The sequence below is a fragment of the Punica granatum genome, chromosome 3 (assembly GCF_007655135.1).
Source record: "Punica granatum isolate Tunisia-2019 chromosome 3, ASM765513v2, whole genome shotgun sequence".
NCBI classification, from domain to species: domain Eukaryota; kingdom Viridiplantae; phylum Streptophyta; class Magnoliopsida; order Myrtales; family Lythraceae; genus Punica; species Punica granatum.
Genome location: NC_045129.1, coordinates 26077603 through 26092887, shown reverse-complemented (window position 1 = coordinate 26092887; position 15285 = coordinate 26077603). Strand labels below are relative to the sequence as shown.

At 37.1% G+C, this 15285-nt stretch overlaps 1 protein-coding gene across 1 annotated transcript; it reads left to right on the top strand.

The window, feature by feature from the left end:
• Positions 1-2386: 2386 nt before the first annotated feature.
• Positions 2387-8960, top strand: LOC116198719 (endoglucanase 8-like). The gene is made up of 7 exons (XM_031528942.1): positions 2387-2660; positions 2868-3275; positions 4849-4941; positions 5079-5240; positions 7709-7820; positions 8125-8288; positions 8375-8960. Exons 1-7 carry the CDS (start codon positions 2424-2426, stop codon positions 8696-8698), a joined length of 1500 nt encoding a protein of 499 aa, XP_031384802.1. The 5' UTR covers positions 2387-2423; the 3' UTR covers positions 8699-8960.
• The last annotated feature ends 6325 nt before the right edge of the window (positions 8961-15285 follow it).

The window sequence follows — 15285 nt, the reverse complement described above, 5'->3', positions numbered from 1 at the left end:
TCAATTATGTTGGGTCATCTTGAGGTAAAAGTTTTTGAGGGATTGAATTAATTGCAGCCATTTTGACATTTAAAACAAGTTTTGAGGTCATAATCGTTCTTCTTGTTAAAGAAACAGTTCACTTTGAAGGTAATTAAGGGAGGACTGTCTCTTGACTTGTGATCAACCAACTTGCGGTGCCAGTACTCAGTAATCAGTTCACTTTCAAGCTCACGTTGTAGATAATTGCCATCGACTTTGGTCTAGTCATGAAATGCTTTTAGCAATCGCCACATTATAAGTAAATCCACTACAGTCGACGCAGTGGCTTTCACTTTCTATTGCAAAGGGCTCATTGCCGTTTCCAGTGGTAAGTCTCCTTACATCGACATTGAGGACCATAATCATCGCTTACAGTGCCGAAATACTGACATTTGCTTTCATGGTTCCAAGTATCAACAAGGTAGGTTCCGATTCCAAGTATCAGTAAAGGCGTCACTCAATAACTTCTCGGGTTCATCACAACAAGAGTAATTAGGTTAAGCTCAGTGGAGGCGGTGTTGCCCTCCCCATAGTTCAGGTCTAGCCATTGCGCAACATTTCCAGTCCGCTCAAATGCTTCGAGAGTGCGGTAGGGAGTTCAATCGAATCATTTCTCTTTTTCAACTAAGTTATATATTCCATTAGCAAAAAAAAAAAATAGAGACAGAGAGAGGCTGTGGAGAAAACTCTTTCCAAAGAAAAGATAGTAATGTGTAAACTAAGAAGGTGAAGTGTAGTTTTGCATGTTCTTTTCTGAAACAAAATGATTTCAACTCGAGTGAAACTTCTCGTAACTATGGTGTCCAAATAACTTCAAAAAAATTATTGCAACACTACTAGGATGTGTTGAATCACTAATTACTAGCCAAATCCAAAAGCTGAGTACTGGCATCGCAAGTTGGTTGATCACAAGTCAAGAGACATTCCTCCCTTAATTACCTTCAAAGTGAACTGATTCTTTAACATGAAGAATGATTATGACCTCAAAACTTGTTTTAAATGTCAAAATGGCTGCAATTAATTCAATCCCTCGAAAACTTTTACCTCAAGATGACCCAACATAATTGATTCCGTCATACAAAATGGTTAGTTATTAACAATGTTAACTTAATTGTGACAAAAAACCTTCATGGAGGCTAATGTGGATGATGAAAACATTGTAAACCATTAAATAGATGACGCATGTTGACCATGATTTTGAAAATAAAAAGATAAAAGCAAAAAACAAAAACACAGAGGGTAAATGGAGAAAAAAAATGTAATACAGTGACTAATACTCTCGCCTAGTAACTTAAATGTTTCAGATTCAATTTTCATTAGTGGCACTATCTGTGCCCATTTATATAGATTTCTTTTCAATTTTCTTATACTAGTTCATGAGTCTCCTATTATAACTATAAAAAAAAAGGGGCAAATGAGGAAGGGATAGTAGGGAGTCTTCGTGCTGGCCATTGGCCACAAGCCTCCAGGACGAGGTCATCGAGACCTCTCAGCCATTAACGATCTCGCTTATGGGGAATGGTGGAGAGTGAAGACCCCCCCCCCCCCCCCCCCAATAACCAGTGGAAAGTTTCTTCTCCGACCACTGTCCGCTAGCCTAAAATATCATTTTTTTTTTTATGAATAGAATATCATACCATTTGGATTACATAATTTTTTTTTTAATCGATGTATACCTTCGAGGCCACTAACGATCTCGCTTGTGGGGGCAGTGGAGAGTCTGACAATATTTTCCCCCTCACATAACTAGTGGGTAATTCTTCTTCCCCACCCCGAACCCCCCAACCCTCCATGTTTGGGTGACTTGTTCCGTTTGGATTCAGAGTTCGTTGATTTTAGTTTTAACTCAACATACTACACAACAAAAATACACATTTCTCAATTTAAAAATTTTAACTTTAACTTTAACTCAACACACTACACAACAAAAACACACGTTTCCCAAGTTAAATTTATAATCACATCTCATTTGTCCTTTTTCACAATCAAAATTAAAGTAATTTTAATTCTGAATCCAAACGTCCCTTAAAATTTTCAAGGGATGAGTTGATAATTTAGGGTCTCAGATATTCACCACAAGGGCAACCCACGGATTAGGGGCTAACTAGAAAGGAATAAACTATTGGGAATAAACCGACATGACCCGACTTGTCAACCCGTCAAGTCCGAGGGCACCCGGTCAAGCCTGTTGCTGCCTCGTTATCAGAGAACACACCATGCTACCCCTAATCAACGTGGCAGGTCCCCATTGGACAAGGACCTGGAATCCAATGACACACACTTTTTTCTCTTTTTTTCATTTTTATTTTTTATTTTATTTTTGTGACCTTCCGGTATAAGAATCCCATTCCCCCGTTGGTTGTGCCATTCTCGCTGCTCTTTCCCCCGGAAACAGAGGAAAAATGGCGCGAAGGGCTCTCAGTCTGTCGGGAACTTTTCCTGCCCTTCGCGTACTACTCCTCCTCCTCACCCTCCTCCTCCCCTGTCTCCGGCAAGCCACCGCCGGCCGCCACAACTACTTCGACGCCCTCCACAAGAGCATCCTCTTCTTCGAGGGCCAGCGCTCCGGCAAGCTCCCCCCCGACCAGCGCGTCAGGTGGCGCCGCGATTCTGCCTTGCACGACGGCTCCTCCGCCGGAGTAAGACCCAACCCGCAGCTCTTAGACATAGACATTGCTCTGTTTTTGCTCTTTCCCTTTCCCGGCAGAACAATGCTGCTCGGTTTCCTGCTCTTAGACATAGACATTGCTCTGTTTTTGCTCTTTCCCTTCCCCGGCAGAGCAATGCTGCTCTGTTTCTTGCATCTTACCTCTGATTCTGATCGCTAGCCGGCTGCTGCATTGCAGGTGGACCTGACCGGGGGATACTACGATGCCGGGGACAACGTGAAGTTCGGGTTCCCGATGGCCTTCACGACAACCCTGCTGTCGTGGAGCGTTATAGACTTCGGGCGGAAGATGGGGCCGGAGCTGAGGAATGCGGTGAAAGCCGTCAGGTGGGCGACTGACTACCTGCTAAAGGCAACGGCGGTGGAGGGCGTGGTGTACGTGCAGGTGGGAGATCCCTACTCGGACCACAACTGCTGGGAGAGGCCCGAGGACATGGACACGCTGAGGACGGTATACCGGATTGACAGGGACCACCCAGGGTCCGACGTGGCAGGGGAGACCGCAGCCGCTCTGGCAGCAGCCTCTATTGTGTTCCGGTCACGTGACCCGGCGTACTCGAGACTTCTGCTCCAACGGGCCATTTCGGTACGTCTCTTTCATCCCGAGCTTACTCTGTAGATCATATCTGAAGGATTAATTGAATTTACATTTTTCACTGTTTTGGGTAGATTTAGTATATGATGGAATGGTGTCTGAAAAAGGTCTCTGGCCAGCACACTGCACAAGCCGATCATGAATTTGGCAAACCAAAGCTTATTTTCTGCTTGCTTATTGGTTGGCATTTTATAATATAATATAAAATGAATTAATATAACCATATAACGCGATATTTTGAAAATTTTTATCACATAAAACATATCATATTACTTTCACCATTCAACATGATATTTTGAAAATTTTTTTCATGAAATAGTACAAAAAATAATAATTTCACTAAATAGTATAAAATTGTGAAATTTTTTTGCCATATTGCACAAAAAAATTGATGGAAAATTAACATCTTGCTACGTGTTGAAAAAATTTCAAAATTTTGTGTTACGTGATGAAATTATTGCTTGTTGTGCTACATCATGAACGGTGAAATTAATAAGATACGTGCTATGTGGTGAAAACTTTCAAAATATCATGCTATGTGGTAATATTAACCCTATAAAATAACCCCTTTTCTTTTTTCTTTTTCTGATTTTTGGCCACGTGATAATATAACTAAATTGAAGGATTCTCGATGAAATTATTGAATGATCTAACACGTACATTATAACATGCAACTCTCCAGTTAGAACTGACATTAGGCCTTTTAAAGTTCGTGACACTTATCCATTTGTTTATTTACGTTTTACTTGATGCTTGTTTAAAAAAAACATACGCCACCTTAACACGTTGGGGTTTATCAATTTTTTTTTCGCCATTTTATTTATTGTAGTAGTAGGAAAGAATATCACAACAAGAAAGGTATCTCCTTTGTCTCATGTCGCGTGGCCCATTGTGTGATCTCTTTCCATTGGTTTCTTTATGATTGTAAAACATATGCCGATTTGGTGACACTCTTCACTTCACTTCCAACATTAATCAAATTCACTAGCTCCCACAAAGTATTAAAATGTGCAACAAGCTTAAAGTCAACATATATATGTTGTAGGAGGACGGAGGTCCGGCATTAATTTCAACATTGTGCGCACTTAACTAGTTCTGCTAGGATGACATGTGAACGTATTCTGTCCATTCACCTGGTCGGTATCGATGAAAGAAAAGACGGGAAGTCAATCGGGGTCTAATATGTATGTAGTAGTATAGCGGCAAGTGTAACAGTTGGTAACGTGGGGGGAGTAAATACGATTGCAGAATGAGTGTGGGCAATTCACAATTGTAGGGGTAGATCGAGGGAGCAATCAATTCCATTCACCGCAGCTGAAAGGGAAAGGGCAAAGGGAAGTTGACCGTTTGAGGGAGAATTGAAACGGCCTCTTTAAATTTGTTTGTTCGTTTCTCGAGAAAGAGGGCACGACACAGTTTAAAAATTAAAATATTTTGAATTCGATTTTCGTCAACGACACTATTTGTGTCTTTTTATTTAATTTTTTGTTCACATGTACTATAAACTTATGAGTTTTCTTTGCGGTCGGAAAAAAAATAAATTTTTTTTTTGGGCTGCTTTTAGGTGTTCGAGTTTGCTGACAGGTACCGGGGCGCGTACAGCTCCAGCCTCCGCAGAGCGGCTTGCCCATTTTACTGTGACGTTAACGGTTACCAGGTCAGTGACCACAAACTTCCGACCGTTTCATTATAACAAAATTGCCCAATTTATCCATCAAATCAAGTATTTTATTTAATTTATTCAATTTTGAGACCTGGAAAGAGAGAAATAATGGAACTAATATGTAATAACAGGATGAGTTGTTGTGGGGAGCGGCGTGGTTGCACAAGGCATCGAGGAGGCGGGAGTACAGAGAGTACATAATGCGGAACGAGATCTCGTTGCACGCCGGGGATACCATTAATGAGTTCGGGTGGGATAACAAACATGCCGGCATCAATGTCCTCATTTCCAAGGTTAGTCCTCATTCTAAGCTAATTAAACAAATCTTCACTATATATCATATAATATTGAAATGTGATTAGTCTAAATTAGATTAACCAAATCCTCCGGTGCACAATCTAGCTAAGTCTGGTCTTGTTTATATTATCCATACAAAATACATATAATATAATGTATATGTTTATTATATATCTATATATATAGCCTATTCCCTCCTATCTGCCTTGGAATCTTTCGCGATTTTCCGTGGTTCGCTCCTTTTCAAATATATTAATGATTTAATCGCAAATCTAGCTTCACCTTATCGAGTTAACTTGCAAATTGGCAGAAGAAAAATAGTAACAAGTTGTCACGCAGTAATATCCAATCAAATGTCAAGTATAAAAATATAAAATAAATATATTTCATATGCTCCAAAGGATAGTATGCCCGATTTAATTATAAATATTTTACCATAATGCATGAGCTACAATGACCTTTCAATTGGAGTGACCAATAATAACAGTACTTAAGCGCTCACCCATAAATTCTGGATAAATTTTTCGGTGAATAAAATTCTGGATATTTTAAAATAAATTCTAATATATGCCATATATTCTCGACAGTTTTAACAAATTTACTGCTATTATTGTTATTGTTGTTGTTATTGCTGGCATTATTAATATTGCACAGACATAACAAACAAACTTTTCTTTAATTTGCATTTTTGGGAAAAAAAAAGAGAGTATATTATAATATATTTTCCAGAAAGGCATATGTGCAACTTTGAATTTCCATACTCGGAGAAAACCATGTTGTTTTTTTATTTTAGCCCTCTTGGCATTTTGCTATAAGAAGCTATGGAAGAAAGGATATATAACATTAAATTGGAGAATGCCATGTGTCAGAAAGGAAGTGGGGGGTGGTGCGTCAACGGTGTCACGAGCAGTGCGGGGCGGTGTAGGAAGTAGGAACAACTTGGGTACTAGGGTCGTACACCAAAACTGCACCCATTATTCTATCCTATAATATATATATATATATATATGTATATATATATATAATTGTATGTTTTAGCTAATACTTATCATATTCGATATTTAATGTGATTATTCTTGACCTATATTAATTATGAGGATTTTTACTTCATTTTATTAAGTCAATAGATTTTTTTTATAATCGAAAAATTTTTATTTTGGGAAATTTCATTATTTCTTTTATTTTAATTGTACGGGAGATCCAGCTGTATAAGGAGATAAAAAGTAAATAAAATATATATAATTTCATTGACAATATTTAAAAACTTATTAATTTTCATATGAATGTATATATCATAACGTTATACTCCTTTTTAAAATTTTTTAAACCTTTAGTTGGGAAAGAAAGATAGTCAAGCTTGTGGGAAAAAGGGCTGTAGAATAGCGTAGGACAGTGTCTCTACTTTGTTGGTCATCTAGGGCCATAGGTTATCTACATCAGCCTATATGGACCCTACACATATGGGTATATTCAGATCAGTTCAATAAATGGCATTTCTTTCCTAAGATTTTTTTCCTTTTTCTTTGATAATAAAGGATTGCAATTGAAAGGATAAAGGGGTACGGGAATGAATCTGATGATTGCCCATTATGATTTTAGCTCAAGACTCCCCTCTTTCCCTGTGGGCCTCACCAATCCTTTATGTGGATCACATTTCAATCTAGAGATGCCCCATCTTTCGGGAAAGTCGCCAAAGCCATCAAGCCCCCTCAATTTTCGGGCCAATGAATTAACCGAATCGAATCCGCCTTATTGTTTGCTCATCGTAATGAGCACTCGGTCGGTACTTCATTTCATTCAATTCATTTCCTTTTGCTGTAGCGCACCCGACATGTATTTGTATTCGGGTAATTGGGGGTGGGTACCTAGATCGGCGAGGCTGTCTTGTGTTTCTCCGATCAAAATTAAAAAACAGATACCAACGTGAGTTGGTTCAGTTAGTCCGATATTTATTTCTTTTAAATGAAGCATCAAATTCAAGTCATATAAATAGTAAAAATTTACGAACATAAAAATTTTATTTTTCAGTAAGCAGATCTAACTTGATGAAAATTTTGAAATCTATTGCACTGTCCAATATGAGTGACAGATACTTAACAAAAATTACCAAGTGAACAGACCGGTAGCCATTTAGGGAGTGGGGCCCCTTTCTCCCACATGGCCAGATGGATCAGAGACTTAATTCACTCATCCCTGATGCCTTGCATGTGCGTAAGGCCTGGGGCTGGGGTGACCCGTTGAAGAGAGACGGATGCGACGCATCACATCCCATACTTTGAGCCATTACGCTCTCAGTTCTTTGAATTTTGTCAGAAACTACTTAATTTTTTCTGGTTATTTATTTCACTGTTATTTTTCAATCAATAATTTCTCATTTACCAAACAAAATAATAATAATAATAATAATTTCTCCACCACCCAAAAAAAAATCGATTAATTTTGAGAATGTAATATATATTTACAGGAGGTGTTGATGGGGAGAGCAGGCTACTTCCGGTCGTTCAAGAATAACGCAGATGCGTTCATCTGCTCTGTTCTGCCCGGAATTTCGCGTACTCAGGTTCAATACTCTCCAGGTACGTATACACATAAATCGAATATAATTATGTTCCAAATCCGAGTTTCCATTCGTGGATGTCAGAACTCTAGGACATCGACCAATCGATAACTCTGAAAAAGAAACATCCCCGAGTGCCCGGGAATTGTTTAACTTGTGTTCTGTGTTCATTAGTCATACCACTGACTGACTATTGTCTTAATTAAAATCTTGAATTAGAACATTCCATATCTTAATTATTCTAATGTATGGGCCGTTGTGGTTGAGATTAAATTAAACTAAATTAATTAAATTGATGTATGAGATTGGATTATTTAAATTAGGTGGGCTGATATTCAAGGCGGGAGGGAGCAACATGCAGCACGTGACATCACTGTCGTTCCTGCTGTTGGCTTACTCCAATTACCTCAGCCGCGCCAGAAAGGTTGTCTCTTGCGGCGGTGTCACCGCCTCCCCTGCCCTCCTCCGCCACTTAGCCAAGCGCCAAGTACGTAGTATAGACCGAGAATACCTCGTAATTTTGCCGAATATACATCTCTATATATTTCATGCACGTTGTTTGTGTCGCTGCAGGTTGACTACATTCTTGGAGATAATCCATTGGGAATGTCCTACATGGTCGGATATGGCGCACGCTACCCCCTGAGGATCCACCACAGGGCAAGCTCGCTGCCATCGGTACATGCCCACCCGACCCACATCGGGTGTAAGGCTGGGTCCAAGTACTTCCTCAGCCCAAACCCAAACCCAAACTTGCTCGTAGGAGCTGTGGTTGGCGGACCTAATGTGACGGATGCCTTCCCCGACTCGAGGCCCTTCTTCCAGGAGTCCGAGCCCACTACCTACATCAATGCCCCTCTCATCGGCCTCCTCGGGTACTTCTCAGCTCAAGCCTGATTCGACCAAAGCATACCCATGGAGGCAACACACTGTTATGCTGAGTGGTGCGCGAAGGTGTCACCCTGGCCTGTCGTTGTCCTTGTTACATTATCAAATTGTTCCTAGTTCTTGCAGCATGTAATCTCAACCTTTGATTTGTTGTTCCACTAATCGGGAATATCCATCCTATATAAGTTTGTTTAAGATTTTCATTACTTGTGTAAAACGTACTTTTTAAGTCCCCGCATATATAGAATGTCAAATGTAATTGTTCGTGACACTCCTAACAAATCAAATCGATTCTACGAAATAGAATTGAGAGAAAACATAATTGATGAGAAGAGGGAATGAGGAAGGATAAGAATGATAGAGTTTATTCTTTGGTTAATAGGGGGGTCTATGGACCTAATTCAAGAAAACTGAGCTATATAAAAGAGCATATATAGTCCAACCAATTAGACTCGAATTCAAAATATCTTGAATCTTATGCGATATGCAACCGCACCGCATTCCCATTATCTAAGAATGATAATTTTCATGTTACGTTATATGGTCTCATAAAATGAACATGGAATAATTTAGCAGGAAGAAAGGAAGAACATGAAATAAAATTACATGAAGGAAAAGACGATAAACAAATTAATTTGTTTGTGTTTCTATATTTTAAAAGAAAAATTACCTACATAGATTGGTTTAAGTAGTTTGGCGTTTATTTCTTTTAAAGTTTCGAGTTCGAATATTATGAATAGAAAAAATTCATATTGGGAGAGTTTTACCCCTTTAGTAGGCGACTGGACTTGAACTGTATTAGTTGGGCCTATTAGATTTTTAGATACCACGAAACACATTGAAAAAAAAAATGAATTGATTGAAATACCTTTATTCTGAGTGGGTCGATCCGACTCGAACTGGATCAGTGAGACCAATATGCTTCGAAATATTGGGTTACAAAAAAAAAACAGAGAGTAAATTTTAAACTCTTTCATCTTTTATTATCGTTAATTCAACTATTCGTTTCCAACCTTTAGAATACATAATACTTCTGTCAAGTTGTGATGAACTTCTATTCAACCAAAAAAAAAAAGAAAAAAAACTGTGATGACTGATGGCGCCAAACTTAGCCAGGCTTTCTTACAATAAAGGAGGCATATCCTAACCTCATTTTTTTTTAATGAATCTAAATGGTGGAAGACATGTCGCCACCATTATTCCCGAACATAATACTAACAAAGGTCTAATATAACTCATAGAAATCAGTATCTTTTCAGCCCAGGTGAAGAGAATATTTCTAGTAAATATTTATAAAAATATACGCAGAGGGGATTTAAACTTAAGATTTTGAATTTATCAAATTACATGAGAGTAAACTTAGAATTATTAGATCATTACGTTTGATGGTTGCGCATCAAATGGGCGTAACCTCGCCACTGCAAGAAAAGGTTACGGGGGCGATTAGGTCAAATGCTCGGTGATCTTACCAAGAAATGGACTGCTCCGCCTGTCATTGCATGGCTCAAAATCTCAATCAAGACATGGGTGATCAATAACCAGAAAACCAATTGAAATTATGGAAGCACCGATCTCATTTGGAGCCAGATTTGGCATTCTGGAACTTCAAACGGCAAAGGTTAATGAATGAACCCTGCATTTCTTCAATTAATTTCTTAATGGATGGATGATGTTATTTCTTTGGGTAAGTATATCCTTTAGAAATATAGGTTATTTCCTTTGTTTATTTATTTCTATTAAAGATAGCAATTTTCTTTGTTAAATTCGCAATGTCATCTCAAATGTTATTTAGGAAAAAGAGTATAAATTTTTTAAAGTTACAAAATTATGGAAAATGTTTTCTATGTAGTATTTGCAAGTCGTGATTTTGAGTTTGAGGTCTTCGTCCCGAATCGGAGGCTCTTGTTAATCCATGTACCTAGGACTCTCTTTTACGGTTGGCATCGCCACCACACTATTTTATTGGCCGGTGAGCCACCTAGTCACCTAAGGGGGTAATATATCGGTCTTTGAACCAAAGAACAAGATTCGGAGCTATATTATGATATTAGAAACTCGCAAGCTAATAACCCGCCATTTCGGTGCCTCCCTCTTAATTTCCACTAACATTTTTAGTTTAAAGTCTAATTGTTTTTCCTAGAGCCTAAGGGTCACGATTCACGTATATATACGTATATGTACAAAAAAAGATAAAATATTATATGGATTTACGCGCTTTACACACATGCCCATCCGTCATTACATGTGCATCTCATCATCATACACATCATACATTATCATGGGCCTTCAATTGGGCCAAATGGGTCTAGAACGGGGCGCAGAGCCCATATCTAGGAAAATCTAATGAATTTCACCTAAGTCTAATTGTTTTTATTCACGTTTTTATTTGTATTTGGTTTCGAAATAGAATTATTACTCTACTCTACTCCATGGGATGAAGATAAAATCGTTGAGGAAATTTATTATTAAAAAACTGATTGTAATAATTGCTACGTAAAAATATATAAGAGAATTTATTAGAAAATTGGAGAAAAATAAAAAATAATGACTAGTTGAGAAAATGTAGCGTTAAAAAATTAGTTATAATAATGGTTAAAAAAGTATGTGAGAGAAATTATTATTAGATTGGAGAAAAAGATAAAAAAAAAGTAATATATGATTATATTGTTGAATTGAAGGAAGAATAAAGTAAAGTGCAGTAGAGTAAAATTATGATTTCAAAATCAAACAAAACTTTGTCTTCTATTTAAAATCATGACTAAAGATTTATAGCAATATTGAAAACATAAAAGTTTTTCACGAAATAAGACAGTTTTTTTGATAAATATCAAATGCTTTTCATTATATAAAAGTCGTAAAGTGATACGAGAAATCACCACAATAAAGCACCCATTTCCGCCCTAGGCTCGGTCACTACCGGGAGCAAGCCCCAAGCGTGCTAACCGGTCTAAGAGCGGACTCAAACAGAAAGGAAGTGCAAAAGGATAACACCAGAAGACTGTCTTCAAGACACATAAGATAAGTCCTCGAGTGCTATCCTGAAGCAATTCTTTTATATTAGGTGTCATTTTTAAAATTATACGATAGCCGACAATATTTTCCTCATGGCTTACACATAAGAAAACCAGTTTCCTAAAATAACGTGTAACTCCTGGAGATTTTTATTTTTTATTTTAAAATCCGACTATCCATATTTTTCCTTAACCGGCACCTTAATTATTCTCGATTGATAAAAACTCAAAAAAATTTTATTCCCACATTTTATATGATAGAAGAATAGTTCGAAACGGAGAAGTTAATATTCTCATGTAGCGATAAATATTTATTCGAGGTTTTCAGTTAGATAACCATTTCTTGAACTCAAAATATTTTTTGGTAATTTTTCTCCCCTAGATCTGCTCAAAATCTTCAAATGGGTAAAGATGAAGTTCTCTGACAAATTTGAGGACAAACACACTATTATTTCCGACAAAACCAATTCAGTTCGAAGTAGTTGAATCGGTTCCAAGAAATCGGGAATTTTAGAACGGAGGCGCAGTTCCCTGGATGGCAAGCTGGTGTCATCTGGACCACCGAAAATTTGAAATTTTTTCATTTTTACCCCCACAGTTTAGCAAATTGCAAAAACACCCCGGACCCTAATTTCTCTATAAATATCAGGTTATTTTCTTAATTCAAAAAAACTTTTGGCCAGTCTCATGTGCTGAAACTTTTCCAAAATAACCCTAAAATCCAATTATTACAGCTAAGTTCATATAATCTGTAGGATTCTCGAAGAGCTTTGGCCCGATTTCGACATTTTCAAGCTTGGGAATCCGAACACTTGCCCGAACTAAGGTAAAAGAGGAATCATCGCCTCTGGTCAGACTTCGAATCGAGCTCCCTAGCTAGTATTTGAGTCGACAACCCTCTGTTTCATGCTTTTATAAGTAGATTATGCTAATAGGTGGTCAATTGCGTGTAATTAGTGCCCGATTTGGATTAATTGAGTAGTGGCATGCCTAATTAGGTTTGAACTCGGTTAAAATCCCCTCAATTGGTTGCGGGTCAACTCTGATTTTGTCGAATTCAAGTTCAATTTGTGGTTAATTGTGTCAATTAGAGTGTTAATTGCATGAAATCGGACTTCTAATAACTTGACCTTACTAGGATTAACTTTAATTTGACTAATTGAGTGAAATTAGCATGAATTAGACTTTCATTATTCTTTAATTTTCTGTGATTGATGATTAAATAAGCTTAGAGGGATTAAGTTGGTGGTTTTTAGCTCAATTAAGCTTGATTGTGCATGATTAGGCTTCGGTATGCTCTAATTGCCACCTTTTATCTTCAAATAAGCATGAAATTGGACCTTTCTATGCTCTGTGACATTCTGGTCGTTCCGATTACCTAGGCTTGGGTAAGTCAATTCGATGAAATTGGGCTTAATTAGGCTCGATTATGCATGATTATTGATACTTAGCTTCCAATTGTGTGTAAATAGGCTAATTTATGTTCAGTTGCTTCTAATTGATGCATGAATGGTTGAGTGAAGTCTTTGGTGATCTCGGGATTGGCTTGGCCGAGTGGGCATAGGTTCAATTTGGTGTTAATTTTGCTTAATTAGGATTTAATTGGGGTTAATTAGATTAATTAATGTACAATTGGTTTAATTAGGTTCGGCCTTTAGGAATTATTGTCCAATTCATGTTAATTCAATGTCAATAGGACCAGTTTATGGAATTGATGAATATATGGTACGTGTGTGGCCGCATATGTGCTTGGTATGGCCTAAGTGTCAACTAAGGACTAATTTCACAAGTTGGAGTCCAAATTGGTTAATCACTTACACTTGACTTTAATCCATGGGAATTGGGATTTAATCACTCATTTAGAATAATCTAATTGAAAAGGTTCATGGGACCTTGAGGTATTAGGACTCTTAGAGTTGGCGATTAATCATGGTTTAAGTCCTCACTTGACCAAAAATCGAAATGGTTTGAATAAGTGTCTAATATTTGTGATAATTGATTGAAGGGAATTTAAAATCGGTTAATCACTTATATTTGATACTTAATTCATGGTCTTTGGGATAATTCACTCATCTAGACTGTCCTAGGATCTAAAGTGAAGGTCATTCTTGACCTTGAGTGATTCACGACATTTTATTAGATTTTTGGGGAATTAATGGATAATCCGTACATTTGGCTCAAGTAAAAATAGGAATAAATTGGAAAAGATAAAACTTGTAAATAAAAAGAGTAGACGTAGCAAACACTTAGATTTTTCTAGGCTAGAGGCTCGGAGCCCACCCTTTTGAGCTTTAGGCCCACTTTGTAGGCCCACTCGGCCCGTTTGCTTGTTGATGGCCCACAATATATGTGATGAATGAATGTGGCCGTGTACATAATGTAAGAATGGATATTTGTATCATGTGTGGCATGAATGTATATGGGCAAATGTGAATGTATGCTGGCCCATCTTGTAATTATTGTACATATATAATAAGACCAATGACTTTAGGATAAACCAATTGGATTTTAAATTAATCTTAAAATTGGCAAGTTAAGATATGAATCAGAGGACTGGGTGTCGATTCGGGGCGAGACTATTGCTTGCGAGCGCTAGGATTATAATAGAGCCCCTGAACTTGGATCACTAGTTCAAAGACTGAAAAATTAAATCCATAGGAGGTGAATATCTTGACCCCATAGTGGGTTGATAAGTGACTTAATGACCTATGAAAACAGTTATTGGCGATTCCAAACTAGTCCCAAGCAATCAGACTAATCTAACCCTAGGTCAAATCGGGAGTTTTCCCTCTAACAAACACAATGTCATTCTTTAAAAAATCTCAGCTTGTGAAGATTGTCTATTAAGTTGTTTAAAAAATTTAACATCATTAATGAAATTATTATCTTTCATAGTATCATATTAAAAATCTAAAAAACAAAAAAGAGATTCTTTAACTGGAAAAAAAGAAAATAATTTCCTTAATTCATAAAATAAATATTTAATATTTTCTTTAAAAATAAAAATTTTATCAATTCATGAAGAAATATTAAAACAATATTTAGAAAAAATTATCTTGATAAGTTAAAAATTGTTTCCCATAAATTTCAAATAAATAAATTTTTAAATTTTTCACATACCTGCGCAGCGAGTGGGCATGCACCCGGTTTTAATCTTAAAAAACTAGAGTCAACCAATCTATTATAACATTTAAAAGTTGAGAAGCATATCGTGGCAGCTCTACTGGCTAATCTAGCTCGTGATTGATTGTCCTTTTAATTGCTCAAAGATTTTACTTCCAAATCAAAGATTCATGCTTTTGTCCAATTTTATATTAATATTTTGTAAATACGTTGTCTCTAATCTACGTATGTAGAATATTGAGAAGGGGCTTTCTATGTTTAATGTATATAGGACATCAAGAAGACTTGATACGATTTCCAAGAGTAATCATGCAGCGTCGGGGAGCGAAAGGGAAAAGCACCATGTAGCTAAACTATGAAACTCTCATCTCCATATTGAATTGATCTATTAATTTTAGTTTAGTGAATTTTACTAAATTTTATTTGTGTCATAATCAATGTATTTTAGATATTCGTCCATAT

What these genes read in the sequence shown, in the direction of transcription:
- LOC116198719 (XM_031528942.1), top strand. Translation starts at nt 2,424, where the DNA reads ATGGCGCGAAGGGCTCTCAGTCTGTCGGGAACTTTTCCTGCCCTTCGC. An exon ending in GTGACGTTAACGGTTACCAG is followed by an intron (nt 4,942 to 5,078) that starts GTCAGTGACCAC and finishes ATGTAATAACAG; the next exon opens with GATGAGTTGTTGTGGGGAGC. An exon ending in TCAATGTCCTCATTTCCAAG is followed by an intron (nt 5,241 to 7,708) that starts GTTAGTCCTCAT and finishes ATATATTTACAG; the next exon opens with GAGGTGTTGATGGGGAGAGC.